A 17,655-nucleotide genomic window follows, 5' to 3' on the forward strand; every position below is an offset into this window, starting at 1 on the left:
TACACTAAGTCTGTCCCGGGGGGGACGGGGTGACAGCAGGCCGGGCATCCGGTCACCCCTTAAAACTAACCTTCCCAAATCTGTTCATAATCGTGCCGACGCTGCAAAACTACGGGACAAGACACCAGCAAAAGAAAGAAAGAAATATATTGAACAACACAGTCAACTGTTGATTTCAGCATAAGTCATAAGAAGTAATGTGTCGGAATTAATATCATCTTTGTCATTATCTTTGTGCATGTAGAAATATTCACCTTTTAGGAAGAAAAGGGGTGATGACAATCACGAAAGCAACTGGTACAGTGCATAGTGATTGTCAGTTTAAATTATGAAAGACAACTCATCTGAGTGTGAAAGAGTCAGTGGATAAATACACGGAACATATGGTTTGTTGGTTAATATCAACCAGTTTTCAAACACACAGCATACTTTTGTTTGTGATTTAACAGTCCCAACTTTTTAAATAGATTATGTAGGCTTTAGTTACAATACCTTCCAGGTGTACTGTGGGGCTGCTTCTCTCTAATGGTGACAACCTGTGAATGAGATGGTACTCCATTATGTAATGCTCATAGGTCACTAGGTGAATGAAGGTTGCCATTCAAAAATAGGAGACAGCTAACTAGTACTGTATCAGTATGGTGTATGGTGAACACAATGCTAATGTTTAGTATGTATGAGATAGTACTACACATGTATTATGTTCATCAGAAGGTAATTTATTGCCATCTGAGGAGGATCATTGAGCAACATTGCTTTTCAACTCCAGATACACTTGAGTGTCGTCATTGACCTTGCCCTAATTTATTCTGATTTCAATTCATATTGCTTTTCTGAGAGGGCTTCACCAAGACTCTCTTCCTTACTCTTTCTGATTGCATTATCTTATCTCCATTTTAAGACGTAATTGTTGTTGTTGTTGTGGTTGCTGCTGCTGCTGCATGTGTGGGCTTCTATCCTCCCTTCCTACCCCATCATGTTCACACCATTTTTATTGCCTTTTCTCTTAATTTTTTTCTTCTTCTTGCATCTAATCCAGCCAACTGTGAACCAAGCAAAACTTAAACGAATACTTTTATTCTCTCACTCAATTGCTGTTTTTGTACCTGGTGAAGATTCTTCCATGTTTCTGAGGAACATTTAAAGGTGTTTTTTCCCGAAATTTTCTATGTTTTGAATGTCTTCTTGAGTTGTGTTAAATATTTATTAATTTTCTGGGATCTGTTGTTTGCTTGTTTGGTCAGTCCATTGGTTTGAATGATTTTTAAGTTTTGGACTTCGTTAATTTTTCCAAAATATATTTTTAGTGATTTGGGGTCATCCTATTTCAACGATTTGGGGGAACCTACAATATTTGTCGTATGTTCTGTTTTGGATATTGAGATTTATAGGCCTTCCTTCTCTGATATTCTTGTAAGGAGGTTTGAGTGATTAATGATTGTATTCTTTGGCAAGGACTGCAAGGTCATCCACAAAGGCCAGGCAGTTGATATTGATTCCTAGTTTATATGTTGATTCCCTCCAGCCTTTTGAAGCCCACTTCCTCATCCATCGTGATTCTTTTCAAAACACAAGTGAAGAGTACAGTTGCGACTTCATCCCCTTGCTAGACTTAATTTTCTGATTTCAAATGGTTCAGAAATTTTGCCTGGATTTTAATTTTTGATTTAGTGTTCATGAGAAATTATTTAATGAAACTGATGAATTCATTATCCACTCCAAATTTTTCTTGTGTAGAGAATAGGATTTATGTCTCAGTAGACTCGTAAGCTTTTTTTGTAAAGCTCACAAAGGTGATGCAATAGTTTTGCCTTATCTGAGGAGCAACCAAAATGGCAGCCAGAAGTGTAATCACTTTTTTCAACCTCTTGTGTTCTCTTCTTCTGCAGTTGGCAGTGAGAAGCTTTAATCCTCAGCTTGCGATTGCGGGTACACAATGTTGTCACAGTGTGATTTCTACTTTGGCCACCATCTGACCATAATGAAACAATTATTACCAAACAGGAGCCTGATGCTGATATGCTTTCTGTGGAAACACTGCATTTAACTTACATAGCTGCCACCAACAAAACTGTGGCTGTTAGTTTGGTAGAGTGTAGTTTGATTGCAAACATTGGTGGAGGATGTCGAACTTAATACGCTATTTTCTTTTACCCTTTTGATAACTGTTGACTGAGGACTAGGATGAGAAAGTGACAGAGAGTGAGAGTTGACTCCTGACTCTCCAGCCAGCACTTTCAGTTCTCCCAACCACGGTAGAGATTATGCCTTTAGCGTTTTGTAGATCTGCAATTTGCCAGTTTTTTCTGTTTCAGCACATAGTAATTATTTGTTCACTCTTGTGTAAGATAATGTTAGTATTTAGTAATTGTTAAATCATGATTTAATGAAGGAAGCCTCATCATTGTTGTCAGTGGTAATCTACTTTTATTCCTTTGGTTTTATTATGTATTTTGTTTTTTATGTAATTGTATAATGTCAATTGTAGGTGTATTTCTTTATTTTCTTCAAATGAATATTTTTTAATGAAGATGATGATAATATGATTGTTCCCTCATCCCAGTATGAAGCAAGAAGCCGTAAATATGTGCATATATGAGCATGTTCATTTAGAAGAAAACAAATAGAAAATGGTCTTGATAAGGACCAATTGAAACTAAATATGAAATGATACGTATTATTGAACTACAATGCCATTGTTCAGGATGTACTGGTCCTAAACTACTTAACAGTATCATGTCATCTTAGATTAAAATGCAATGTTTGTTATAATGAAAGTTGTGGTGGAATAATATATATATATATATATATATATATATATATATATATATATATATATATATATATATATATATATATATATTAGGAGTAAAGGTAACAACTCATTGAATAGCAGTGCCATCAAGTTGTCGACAGGCAGTGAACACTGTGTGTGTGTGTGTGTGTGTGTGTGTGTGTGTGTGTGTGTGTGTGTGCGTGCGTGCGTGCGTGCGCGCTTGTGTACACACACACACACACACACACACACACACACAAAACTTATATGACTACATTGACCTAGCTGAATACACTATGTTGGAGCTTCAGTTGTCTGGCTTGACTGGGGTGGGTGTTAAGTGGAGTGAGAGAGGGGCACAAAGAAGGTGGGGAGTGGGAGAGAGAGAGAGCGTTGAGGAAGATTAACAGGCAGGTGGGATGGAGGCAGATGGGGGAAGAACAGGCAGCAAGTGTATGGGATAGGAATACAACACGGCACCAGGACTTTGCCATGAGGTGCATGATTATGATAATGTGGAGGAGTGGATTGGAAGGGGTAGACAGAGCAGAGGAAGGGGTGATTGCTGGAGTGTGCCTTCAGGATGAGTGAAGTTAGGATCCTGGGGCAGTGTGGGAGTGTTGGAAGGCAGGAGGCTAGTGAAGATTGAAATCAGGAGGATTACAGGAACAAAGGATGTGTAAATAGAATGTGTTGTGGTCAGCAGTTTGTTCTTCTGGATGGTCAACTCTGCTCTTGGCCACAGTTCGTTAATACCCGTTTGTTCGGGCCTACATCTGGTTGGTGCTCTTGCTGACATAAAGTTGTGCAGAAATTGCAGCAGAGCTGGGTGAGTGAATTGGGCTGGTTTTGCAGCTGTATCTTCAACAGGAATATGGCACATGTGGCAAGGAGTTGGAAGTGACTGCGATGTAGGGTTGACCAAAATATTGTACAGATTAGATGGACAGTGGAATACCACTGTATAGGAGGGATGGGATTAGTATGATGATCCTCATTTCTGGGTGTGATTATAAGTGGTCAAAACCCTGGCGAAGGATATAGTTTAGTTATTTGAAGTCAGTAGATGCTGGGTGTTGGGGGGGGTTATTGTTTGCAGTTGGTTCTTGGGGATAGAGAGGATACGGTGGAGGAAATCCATCTAATGGCACATGTTCTGGTTGTACAAAGGAAGAAATAATGAAGATGGTGTCATGCAGTTCCACCTTGTACTTGGCATTAGAAGAGAAAGTAGAATTATTAGAAGCCTCTGCATAAAGACCATTTCGACTGTTTTGCTGGGGAGAGTAGTTGGCAAGCTGATACCATTACATGCAGCTATAATGCATACTAAAGGTTGTAAATAAAAATCAGTCTTGGTGAACTGAAATAATTAATTACTTAGTGATTACAACTTGTGACATAATTACAGACAGTTTATGATTAAAACCAAGTAGTCCACATAGAATATTGTAAATATTAATGTGTGCAATACCACAGTGTTCTATTTTGATGAGATATTGAATGCTGTTAAAAGAAGTATGAAAAGAGTAGTTGCTATTCAACATAAAGCGCAAGTGCTGAGTAGCAGATAGGCTCAACAAATAGACTGTCACACAATAAGCCTTCGGCCAACAAGGCCTTAGTCAAAAATAGACAGTACACACACACAGACACACACACACACACACACACACACACACACACCACAACCACCACCACAGTCAAATACAACTCACACACATGACCACAGTCACTGGCAGCTGAAGCCACACTTCTGGCTTGAGTGTGTGAGTGCATTTGTGTGTGTGTGTGTGTGTGTGTGTGTGTGTGTGTGTGTGTGTGTGTTGTCGTCGTCTATTTTTGACGAAGATCTTGTTGGCCAAAAGCATATTGTGTGACAGTTTTTTTTTGTTTTGCACATCTGTGACTCACCATCTCCGCTATATGGTGAGTAGCAGCTATCCTTGTCATAATATTCTTACATTCCACCCTGGATTTTGCATTGTTGAAAAAAAAGTATGTCTTCATAAAGAACTGTAGTTGCTCCCGTAGTTCAGTAGATAAAAAAGTTTTGAGTATTAATCATATAGCAAACTACGCACCTCTTTGTGTGCTATCATTCACAAAAAACTTTGTTTTGAAATCTTGTATCATTTATCAAATATGATGGGTGTTATGACCACACGATCCATGTTGCTCTGGCCAGAACACTGAGTACACTGCTTGCATCCCTCCCATAGATATAAAAAGCAGTATTTCAATAACTGTGATAGATATCGTGCTGGTGTCAGCTTGAAACACAGTTTTGATGTGTTAGCAACATTTTGTACTTAGCAATGTCTGACTTAAATCAACCATATGCAAAATCTACACAATGTATTTTTACCTCTTCAAAATTCTTAGAACTTTATGTAATGCTTAATTCAGTTTGATGCAATAACTGTAATGAATATGAAAAGAAATTATGTCCTCTGTCAAGTGAAGATATCAGGCTGTAAGATATGAAAGAATCAATTTTTTTCACTGAAAAGTGTTCTTAAAATTGTATAAGTATTTCACTGAAGCTGGCATGTCCACTCAAGTGTATCACTGAGAATTTGTTTAATGTGACTGTGCTGCACATGTAGTTCGTTGTAATTGTATGGCACTGCTTCTTGGTGGATTGCTTGGCATTCTGTCCTTTTCCTGTGACACAGTATTCAGTATGCTCTTGTATACAAAACAAACTGTACATGAAATTATTGAGGACCTCTCATGAAATTGACTCAAAATATGTGGAGTGAAAAAGTTATTACTGTGGTTCCCAATGACTGCTGATGTGCTAGTGACATCACACATAGATTCGTCCTTTCCATGAGTTATTTACGAAAGAACACTAAGTGACACGTCCCTTTCATCATGGGAACCTAATCCTACTAAAAATTACAGGAGTGAAATAATTCCAAGGTCTGAAACAGTATTGACAAAACTGTGTGTTTGTCTATGCTGTAATTCATTTTTAGAGGAGCTTTAAAGTGAAAAAACTTAAGTTGTCACAGTAATTGTATTTATTTTGTGTTTGGAGGGAGGGGGGGTGGGGGCAGGGGACCAGGGCAGCGGACAAAGTCATCATTTCCAGTGCCACAGAAATATTCAGCAAAGGTGGCCGGAATGTCGTCTCCCAGTGCATATGGCGCTATTAGGCAACAACAGTCGTGCTCACTATGGAATGCAACGAGCATGTCTGTAGCAGTAAAAGTGTTAATTCAGAATCAGTGAGCTGGATAAAAAAAAAAAAAAAAACACCAACAAGAATTTATTGATAAGACACTGCTTCTTCAGTAGAAGCCAAATGCAAGGGACAACAAAAAGTAATTTAAATTTGTGGTTATTTTGCAACCCCAAGGAGTAAAAGCTGTAATAATGAAAATTTTAAAATTAGATAATAAATTTGCATTGTTAAAAAAATGCATCACTCAATAACTTACAATATTAAAAGTTTAAAATAAATTTACATTGTTACACTTGTTACAAATGAAAGCAGAGAAGCAAATAAAATTAGCCAATAGAAAACACAGGAAGTCCAGTATCACTTAACAGAGGCCACAGCTCTGATGAACTTATACTGAAAATTAATTATTTGACTGCCTTAAGTCGAACAGTCTATTACTCAGATATATACCCTATGGTAAGACAAAGCCAGTTTAATTCACTAATCACTGTCGCATTAATCGACAATCTGTTTTAAAGCTCCTGCTCAAAACCAGTTCCATAAACATTTCATAGTAGTGGAAATCAACATAGTCAAACTCTTAGAGAGTGATAATATGTATCCACTATACAGTTCTGCTTTCTAATTCCTGTAAATATGACACTATGACACTCTCTGTGCAATACGCGAGCTTGCAGCACAACTCAGCCACAGGATCCACAGCTCATGCACCCCAGGTTGCCCGCCCCATCTCATTTTTGGATCTTGCTTGAAGCCTGCTCTCTCTCTCTCTCTCTCTCTCTCTCTCTCTCTCTCTCTCTCTCTCTCTCTCTCTCTCCCCCCCCCCCCTCCCTCCCCCCTCTCCCCCTGACTTGCCCTCCTTGACCTATGAAGGAGTAGTAGTAGAAAAAGAAGTAAAATATATCTGAGGACAAGGTTCTTCTCGTGCATCTGGAGGTTCCTATTCCCCCCCCCCTCCCCCCCCCCCTCCCTTTTCCTAAGTTTTGTCTGTTATTTTATGCCATTTTGTTTTTCCTTTTCTTGTGTCTTCTTCACCTGGTGTAGACCCTGTTGTGTTGTGGTCGTGGTATGGTGTAGGGATCAGGATTGGTCAGCGCCAGTGCTGGTGCCCCAATGTGCATAGCGCCTTTGGGGCACCCCCTGCTTTCGCCCACCCACCTCCCCTTATTTAGTCTTTACTCTTTCTGCCGTCCGAACGTTCCTTTTGCCACTTTGTTGGGCCATTTTCCTCTCCAGTTGACAGGACTGTGCTGTTTACATTCTTCCTCACTTAGTTTCTATCACCTCAGATCGGAGTCCAATGACCTTGCTCTTTGGTGTCCACCTGCTCTCTCTCCCACCCCTAATCAACCAACCGACCAACTGTTGAAATTCTCTTAATTGTCCAACATTGTCAGTTTGAGTGGTCTTTTAAAGTTAAATATTTTAAGTTTAGATATTTTGCATCACAGTGTGGCTTGCAGAGATTTTGCTTCCTCTACTTTGATGTTTCTCTTGATAAAGTGTAAAATTAAATTAACAGTGAGCAACTGCAGAGAAAGTGCTAAATACACTTGCGCAAGCTTAATAAGAAACTGACTTGAAGTAAAAGTCTGCTATGCTTTTGGTGTATATGATTTGTTTTACTTCATAATAACATGTAACTATTTTTCAAGAATGACTGTGTATATTCTTTTAAAGATCTGATACCTTTGTTGTAATCTGATATATTGATCAGCATGTATAAGCAGACAGACAGCCAAGATTTTATAAAATTGGATTCGAAAATGTTTTTTTACTTTAGTAATTAAATAGGATTGATTACTACTCACCAAATAATTGCACACGCACAACTGACACGCAGATGGCCACTGTCACCTCAGGGCTTAATCTGATACTATTTTTAAATGTATTTTGAATTTGCCTGCCTGCCGCTAAATGGTGCCTCTCAGTGTTGATTAGCAAATATCCTGTTTCATTGTTGTTATTCCAGATTTTTGTTACTTTTTTTGCACATTAATTTCTAAACTATTATGCTGTGTGGTAATAAGAAACTGCTTAATTATTATAGGAGACTATTGCTTACTTTGTTATATACTCTTTAAATAATGATGATGATGATGATGATGATGATGTTACCAGTAATGTGTGTGTGTGTGTGTGTGTGTGTGTGTGTGTGTGTGTGTGTGTGTGTGTGTGTGTGTGTAATAATCCCTGGAGGAATAAATAATTAAATAAATTTTTGTCATTTTTAAACTAAAAATGACAGATTTTGGATGTTCAGTAAACTTTTCGCCTTATCGAACTTTATCCTCTGGAATAGCTGATCTTTAGATATCTTCACAATGGTAGTGTGAGCAAACTTTCAGTATTTTAATTTAGTCAAGTTAATATATAATATACACAGTGAACTAACAACTAACGTACTAGTTATGTTTTCTAATTATCCATTCCACACATATTTCTCTCTCTCTCTCTCTCTCTCTCTCTCTCTCTCTCTCTCTTTCTTCTCTTTCTCTATGAGTCCGTGAATTCATTGCGTTGTAGCTTATTTTACTGCAAGCACTGCTGTAATGCACTGAATGTATTCTCCACTTATTCACTTATTGCAACCTGTGCTCAATGATACGATACACACATATTTGCTATTCTTATTTTCCTGACACCATTTTGTAGAGTGGCATCACATGAAGACGCAAATCGGATGAATGCAAGTTCACTGGCAATTGTTTTTGCACCCTGCATCCTCCGCACAAATAAAACAGTTCCGGCACAAGATTCACTGCACGACATTGGACGACAGACTCAGTGTGTGGAGACAATCATAGCAGATCAGTTACGTAAAGTCAAGTCAACGTTGGCTGATATCGATACATTGGACAGCGCCTGCCACACAGCCACGCACCGACTTTCATCCCTTCGTAGCTCCAAGGTACATGTTAGTCCTTTTATGCATCTGCTTTTTTAAGTAGAATATATTTTTTCTTTTGCTGATTCATTTAGGGCACATTTGGCAGTTTCTTAATAAATTTCTTGTGTTGTTGATACTGTTCAGTATTGGATGACTGAAATGTTAGATAATTATTGTGAATTCCTACCTCTCCACATTCTCTCTTCTTCTCTCAAAGTATACTTCAGAATGGTGCCTGGTACACCATCTGAAGTCACTGAATGACTTGAGTCAAATGCTTCCTTTGAGAAAGTAAGAATGAAAACTTCATAGATGTACAAAAACACATGCAAATTTTCAGATGATGCGAACATTGAAAATAGATGTTTCCCTCAACATCTGGTAAAGGAAGGGAAGCCTTGCAGGGGTTGGACAAAGGTTTCAAAGTAAGTATTACAGGAGCTCAGGAAAGAGAAACTCTGCCCTAACACAACTCTTTGACATAACTTTAGCCATACTCTTTGGCTTATTTACGTTTTGTAAAGCGTGTAAACATGTTCCCTGTGGCTAAGTGCAATACAATTAACATAAGTGGAAAACACTCAGTATGTTTTCCAGCATACTGTGTACACCAACAACCAACCAACGGACACTAATAACTGTAAGTAAAGCAACAAAATCTAACGTATAATGTGAATAATTCTCGCCACATTCAGTGCATACATGTTTCCTTTATATATCTTGCCACATCTATATGACTCCCACAGTGCTGCAGACAAACAATAAAGATGTAGCATCTGATGATGAACCACTAAGCGGTTCGAATCCAGCAATGGAATAGTAAAATAATTGAAGAAGAAAACAGACGGCGATACTTTGTTGTTATACTCATCAAGTAAAGTATTAGTTGAGCCTTACGTTTGATTGTGCTCCTCCCTCCCATTTTTTCCTGTAGTGTGCTAGTGATACAACTCTGTACCTGGAAACAACATATGTGCATGTGAGAGAATAATTGTAGGTGTACTCCAATGTTCCTGTTAACTGTAGATTACAGCCGCCTTTTGTCAAAATATCCCATTACAATTTTAACAAATACATTGCATCCTCCCACCCACAAGCAATACAGTATGAATTTCCATTTAAAGATGGTATGACTTTTGTAATCACCGAGAGAACAGAAAAATATGAATTGCACCATAATCCAAGTTTGTGTCATTCTGAAATTTATTTTCGTAATAGCAGAGAAAATGAAATAAAGCTTTAACTGCTGGGCAGTTATGTGGTGTATTGCATCGCTGATCATACGGCTTCATCTGATCCACGATTGGTTTGTCAGGCACATTGGAAGAAATTCGGGGTGGCGGGAAGGGGGGGGGAGGAGGGAGGGAGGGAGGGGGTGGGGGCACCTGGAATATGTGATACGTTTTCTGATGTTCCTCCTGACACTCAACTCACCTGGAGTTTGCAGCTCAGTGCTGCAGCCCATTGAAAGTTTTGCTTAGTCTACGCATTCAGAGTGCCATATTGATGCCACTGGGTTCGAACAACAGAGACAAACATGATGTGTACTTTCAACTTTTCATGGCGTAATGAATAGTCCAGTAAATTTTGGGCATGCACCCGCACCAAAAAAATTTCTTCCATTGATATTTTGGCTGCATATTGTCCAACTATCCTCAGAGGATGTGTGGACAATACGCGGCCAAAATGTCAGTGGAAAAAATTATATTTGCATGGCTGCATGCCCGAAATTTAATGGTCTTGAAACATATATGTTTCCAGTGTGAGCGTGAAGGTATGAGCTATGTGTTCATGTGAATGCGGAGATCTGTGGAGACAGCTCAGCATATTGAAGGGATGCGGTGAGAAAGATTTATGCCTTTGGATTAGTGCAAACAACACACTCCTTTCTTCCAGGAGTGCTCGTTCTGCAAGTTTTGTGGAAGAGCTTCTGTGAAGTTTGGGAGGTAGGAGACGAGGTACTGGCAGAAGTGAAGCTCTGAAGACAGGTCGCGAGTCGTGCTTGGGTAGCTCAGATGGTAGAGCACTTGCCCGGGAAAAGCAAAGGTTCCGAGTTCGAGTCTCGGTCTGGCACACAGTTTTAGTCTGCCAGGAAGTTTCACATCAGTGCACACTCTGCTGCATAGTGAAAATTTCATTCTGAACACACGTGTTATGTACCGCTTACTGCCTACACCTGTGCTAGACATTGATTCATCGCAAATGTTGGTTTTAGACAAGGATGACACGAAAATTACCAACTGATTTTGAAATTTGCCGCTTTGAACAATGACATTGGGGACTATAACTTGTTGATCAATCTTTACCTGTCTCTGTTGGTCCTTTGTGGGCACAGGACAGCAGCTGGTCAAATACTAACAAAGAAATTCGTTAAACAGCCACATAATTGAGGAGTTATTTTATTTTATTTTCGCTGCCAGTTTCTGCAGTTCGTTATGCCACCTTCAGGCCAAACATGCACCTCTCTAAGATAATTGATATTGGCATACTGGGGCCATTTGTTCCTGGATGTCGTGATTTCTCAAGTGCTTCCTTTGAAGACTTGACTGCAACTACACTCGTGTGAGTTGCTGTCAAGTCTTCAAAGGAAGTGTTATAACCTTTAAACACCAATAATTGCGTGGATATTCAAACAAACTCACTTAGAAACAATAGCTCGTTACATGATAACAACTCAGTATCTCCTATTCGACTGCCGTGCCGTGACATGCGGCCGGCGCCGTTCATAGCTAGGTGGCGCTCCCACGCTCAGCCGAGTTGCGGAGCGCCTCTATCGCCGTTTGCGTGTACTGTCGTGGCGGCACTGTTAAATGTCGTGGCACTGTCACAATAGGAAGCACTTGAGAATTCACGACATCCAGAAACATATGGCCCCAGTATATCAATATCGATTATTTTTTATAGGTATGTGTTGGGGCCTGATGATGGCATAATGAATTGCTGAAACGGGTCGTGAAAATAAAATAAAATAATTTCTCAACTGCACAACTGTTTGGTGAATTTCTTTGTTAAAAAAACTTCATCTTTTGTTGGTTCATGCTTAAAGTTCTGTGCTAGTTGTTTGGTAGTTTCGTGCAAGTCTTTATGTGCACCTTTACTGACTATTTGCAAAAGTCTAGCATTAAGTAGATGGTGAATGTCACCAATTGCAGGAAAAGTGCGTGGAGGATTATTTCTTTACCTTGTACAAAGATAAACATGTTTGCTTGTTGTGTAGTGAGTCCTGTCAGTTGTCAAGGATTCTAATATGAAAAAGCACTTTTCTGTGCAACACATTACTCAGCAACAACTTACAGGACATCAGCAGAAAGACAAAATCAAAATACAGTGTGACCTTGATAATCCAGCTCGAGGATCTGCCAATGTCCAGATTATCAAATATGCTGGATTATCGAGGTCATTTTTAAAAACGTGGTTTTGAAAAAGGGATATAAGCAAAAGCTACAGTTTTAGTGTACAAAGGCAAATAACTATTATTAATTAAACACAACAGGTAGGAGTACAGCACAAAAGAATTAATAGGAGGCCTATGTATTAATTTCCTGTAAAAAAACAAAGCTGAATTAAAAGTTGAATATCGCAACGGGCTATTGAATCAGTTTAAGGCACAAAATTTTAGAAATTTCTGTATCCGTGTATAACTGCTGTATGTCATTAACTAAATAAAATAAGCACCATAGATTAAGTAAGATCAAGAATAAGCTAATTAATAAAAGTTGCTACCAAGATTTGGTGTAGTTGAATTGGAATCACTGCCTTTAGGAATAGCACAGATATCTGACATTGTTGAGGGCTTGCAGTGTGATGGACTGGTATATGTACCACTGGTGGTTTAGCTGAAATTCTCTTCTGAGCCCTTTGGAATGTTGCAGTAAAGCTAACTTGCTTCTTGGGTTGAGCTCTTTTGTGACAGAGATTATTTTGTATAATGATCAAATTCATAACTTCAGAAGTGCTGCATTGTTGGTTATTCTGAGCAAAATTCACAAAAGTGTTTAAGGCTTCTGAAGCACTAGCCCAAGACGTGTGTTGCAGCAATTTCTTCCTCATCATTCTCAGTTTCTGGTGCCTCCTGTGGGTTGAAAACATTTCGTAACATCACATAGTCAGTTAGGTTGTCTTTGTTAACTAAATTTCTGTCGCTGTTGATCCATTCTTCAAAATCTTCTGCTGGAAACGCACTCAGTTTGTTAGTGGATTTTGAATTTATCATTCATACAATTTTAGAGTGATCAGCTGTCGACTTATCTTTATTTACATTGATTTCCACCTGGACTCCTTTGACTAGTTTAAGCTTAAGTTTTCTCCAGGCCTAACAATGCAACTGCCTTATCTTGATGAGAATATACTCAGTCAGTGAGGCAGATGATTGTTAGTGACGAGGTGTCACTCTGAACAGTTATGATGTTTCTCGAAAGAGTCGAATTTACTGTGAACTGCGCTGAGCTAAAAATAAGGAATAACTTCTTATGCATGCCAGACTGCAGAGTCTGCTGGATTATCGAGTGCCGGATTACACGGTCTTACTGTATTGATTATTACTTTGGAAATGGATAGGTTGGCCAAACTAAGAGTACAGTGTGACAATGCAGTTATAGTTAGTTTTACAATGAGTAAGAAAGTTGGCAAATCATTGAAGCCTTTTGCTGAAGGCGAAATCTGAGGCATGCTTCTTGGACATTGCAAATTTACAAATAAGTTTATTGAGATGGACAGTTGTTTGCTGTATTGGTGTGGTGGCTGATGGCATTAAAAACAGTTTGTCTAATCATGTAGCCACATGCAAAGCATTTGTGATGACTTTGGATGAGACCACTGATTTGTTAGACACAGTTCTATTAGCAGTTTTTGTTCGTGATGTAGATGTGGAGCTCAACATAATGGAAGTGTTATTAGCATTACAGCCAGTAAAAGGAACATTTTATTTACTAATGGCGTTTCAGAATTTTATGATAGAAGTATTTAAGGGAGCTATTGTAAAACATCAAAAGTATAGAAATAATGCCCTCCACACATGAATATGAAAGTGAGCATCTGAGGATAGGTTGAACGTAAAATGAATGTACTCCCAAAACCATGTGTTGTGAGGCATAATTTGTTTGTGTGGCGTGTTGTGAAAGAGGTGCCATTCCTGTGGGTGCTTTACCCCATAAACATTGTTATGGAAGCTATAGTTCTGACTCCATGTGGTAGGAGTCTTGGTATCGTGTCTCTTGACGAGGCAGCCCACACGCTGATGTATATATGTGAATCAGATGGATGAGTCACCAAAGTTTGCCCATGCCTGATGTGTTGTAATGAAATCCAGAACAAAATACATTAGTGACAATACAAGATAAGGTGTCACTACCTCAGCTGTTGAAATGGCTGTAAGAGAAGAGGATTGTGAGGACAACAAGGAGAAAATCAGAAATGTAGTGAGGACAGCTTGGTTCAAATAGCTCTTCTGAGGTCATCAGTCCCCTAGAACTTAGAACTACTTAAACCGAACTAAACTAAGGACATCACACACATCCATGCCCGAGACAGGATTCCCAGACTGCAGCGCCTAGAACTGCTCGACCACCCTGGCCGGCAGTGAGGACAACTGAGAGGAGACTAGTTGTTATTACACAGCACAGAGAAAATAAACATTTAAATATTGTGGTACATACTACAGTTGTTGTTGTTGTGACTGTTTCCTTAAAAGAAAGAAAAATTATTAGCAAAGTGTTACACACTACACTAATCCTTTCACATAGTACACATGGGATCTCCATAGAGCACAAACATTAAGTGTATCTCCATTTAGCTTGAATAATGATCCAACCTTGGTCTTATGCATCACGCTTTTTTTTATGCTGTCATTAATTATGTAAAAGCAGAAGAGTCAGCTCATTATCTTGGCTGTGGTGCTGCACTAGGGCACATGTTGAAAATTGTGCAAGTGAAATGTCACTTCCGGCTTTGGATAAAACTGTAGGAAGAATATATTGTATGAACAGTAAAGAAACAGGCAATGGGCATTAATGATGATGATGATGATGATGATGATCTTCTTTTTCTTGTGCCTGCATCCCACATTGATGCAGGGTCGACATGGTTATTAAATGGATTTCGCATGGGTAATTTAAGGGGTGGTCAGATGCCATTGCTTTCGATAGTTAGTATAAAGTTAGTACAGTGTATGAGGAATGAGACGGTGGATTGTTATGAAGCACAGTGACTACCTGGCAGAAGGCCTCTGCCGATTATCTGACTCCTCCACCTACAAACTCTGCCAGAGTGATCCCAGCCCAGAAGTCCAACATAACCTTCAATCCATGCCTAAAGCGTTAGGTCCTTCTCAGAACCTCTACCCTGAACTCATTTCCCTTCTCACCCCTATGACACACTCCACATCCACCTCCCACATGGTTCCCAGAATCCACAAACCCAACAATCCTAGATGCCCCATTGTATCTGGCAATTATGCCCCCACGGAAAGAATTTTGGCCATCATTGACCAACACTTCCAATCAATTGCCCACAATCTAGCCTCCTACATCAAAGATACCAACCATTTCCTTCACCGATTCTCCATCACTACCATCCCTTTACCTCTTGGACCCATATTCATCACTGTTGGTGCCATCTCCCTATACACCGATGACATCTTTGTGATCTGGACTCAGGGAGATGACACCCTACCATCATTCCTTCACAACCTCAACACCTTCTCTCCCATCTGCTTCACCTGGTCCTCCTCAACCCTGTGTGCCACGTTCCTGGACACTGATCTCCTCCTCTCTGATGTCTCCATCTACAACTCTGCCTACCCACCAACCAACAACAGTACCTGCATTTTGACAGCCGTCATCTCTTTCACACCACATAATCCCTCCCATACACCCTGGCCACCAAAGGATTGTGTTTCTGTAGTGACAAGAATTCCCCGGCCCAGTATGCTGAGAGTCTCACCAAGGCCTTGACAGATATGCACTATCCTCTGGGCCTAGTCCACAAAAAGATATCCCATGCCCCCCCCCCCCCCCCCCCAAATTCTTCCACCACCCCCAAGAACTAAATGGACTGAAACACATCCTTTGTCAGGACATTGATTACTGGTCTTCATGCCCTGAAATGAGGGACATCCTACCCAATATTCTTCCCACCCCTCCTAAAATGGTGCTCCATTACTCAACAAACCTCCAAAAATTCTAGTCCCTCCCCATGCCACTCCCAGTTCCAACCGCTTGCCACAGAAATCATATCCCTGTGGAAGATCCAGGCACAAGACCTGCCCAGTCAACCCACACAGTACTTCTTATCCCAGTCCTGTCATAGGTTTATCCTATCCCAACAGGGGTCGGGCCACCTGCAGCTCTGCTGCAACCATTGCACAGCATTTTTATATTATTATGGCTACCAACTTGTTGTCCACCAGGATGAATGACGACTGCCAAATTGTGCCCAAGTGCAGAGTCGACCACCCCTGTGGCACAGCTTGCAAGTGACTGTAATGCGCACAGCATTTTTATATTATTATGACTACCAACTTGCTGTCCACCAGGATGAATGACCACTGCCAAACTGTGCCCTAGTGCAGAGTCGACCACCCCTGTGGCACAACTTGCAGCTGACTGTAAAATGCTTGATTTCAATGGCTGCTTCACTATCTGAGCCCTCTGGATCTTCCCTTCCACAACCACTTTCTCTGAACTGTGCAGATGGGAGTTATCCTTACATCAAATTCTCCACTCACAAAATTTTCCCAGTATCAGCCTACGGTAACCTACTGCACCCACACCCTCCACCCAAAAGTTTCCATCCCCTCTGTCCTGTCACCTCCTACCTTTTATTGTCTCCCACCCTCTTTGTGTGCCATCCCTTGCCAACACATCTGCCCCATCCTTTCCCTTCCCTTCTTCAGTCTCCACCCAATACCCCTCCCCACAGCCTCCCGACACTGCACCTGTTGACAGTGTAGGTGCTGTGCACTCTGCCACACAGTGCTATTCTCTTCCTACACCCATAGTCTGCTATCGGTCCCCATTCCCCGCACCATTCAGACTGCTGCTTCCATTCTGTATGACAGCTGCATTCCAGTCCGAGCTGCCGGAGGTGCAATTGTGTATGTGTATGTGTATGTGTGTGTGGTGTGTGTGTGTGTGTGTTGGGGGGGGGGGGGGCTTGCTTGTGTTAATGAATTTGTGTATGTGTCCTTTTCTGATGAAAGTTTTGGTCAAAAGCTAATGTGTAAGTGTCTTTTCATTGTGCCTGTCTGCAACTCAACATGTCTCTTTACAGTGAGCAGAAATCTATCATTTCCTTATGCAGTTTTGGAGATTGGCATGTTCAAAGAGAGAGGCAGACAAGATTGTTTTATGGTTTTGTAATTAGTATAGATACAGATGATGCTTGCTTTAATTTTATTTTTTTAAGTTGACATTTTATAACTAGTTGTACTTATTTTCCACTCTTACAATTGATGTACAGATATTCAGCCCTGAAGAATTGTTACCAGCTAGTGATTCAGTAAAGAAAACAGATGAAGAGGAAGCACTTTTAATGGAGCACATAGAAGATATACAAAAAGAGAAGGCATTGTTGACATCAACACTCCCAAGTCTAACAAGGACCACCTCTGATGATGATATGCTTTCGACAGATCTTGATGATGGTGGTAGCCTGGATGATATGTCAGTGAGAGCTGATGATGATGGTAAGTTTCATTGGCTATCTGAACAGAGTAGTTACAACTTACCTAAATAAAAGATGTGAATAATAAATAAGCCACAAACATTTTACAGACTTATCACATATCCTTTTGTTGTA

General features: G+C 40.1%; 1 protein-coding gene across 1 annotated transcript in view; it reads left to right on the plus strand.

Moving 5' to 3' along the window:
- LOC124804595 (unconventional myosin-IXa-like) overlaps positions 1-17,655 on the plus strand; it is a 348,200-nt gene that overhangs the window by 300,676 nt on the left and 29,869 nt on the right. Inside the window, exons 29-30 of the mRNA XM_047264786.1 lie at positions 8,625-8,880; positions 17,317-17,542. Coding sequence (XP_047120742.1) covers positions 8,625-8,880; positions 17,317-17,542 — 482 coding nt within the window. The remainder of the gene's footprint in view (positions 1-8,624; positions 8,881-17,316; positions 17,543-17,655) is intronic.

The sequence above is a fragment of the Schistocerca piceifrons genome, chromosome 7 (genome assembly GCF_021461385.2).
Source record: "Schistocerca piceifrons isolate TAMUIC-IGC-003096 chromosome 7, iqSchPice1.1, whole genome shotgun sequence".
NCBI lineage: Eukaryota > Metazoa > Arthropoda > Insecta > Orthoptera > Acrididae > Schistocerca > Schistocerca piceifrons.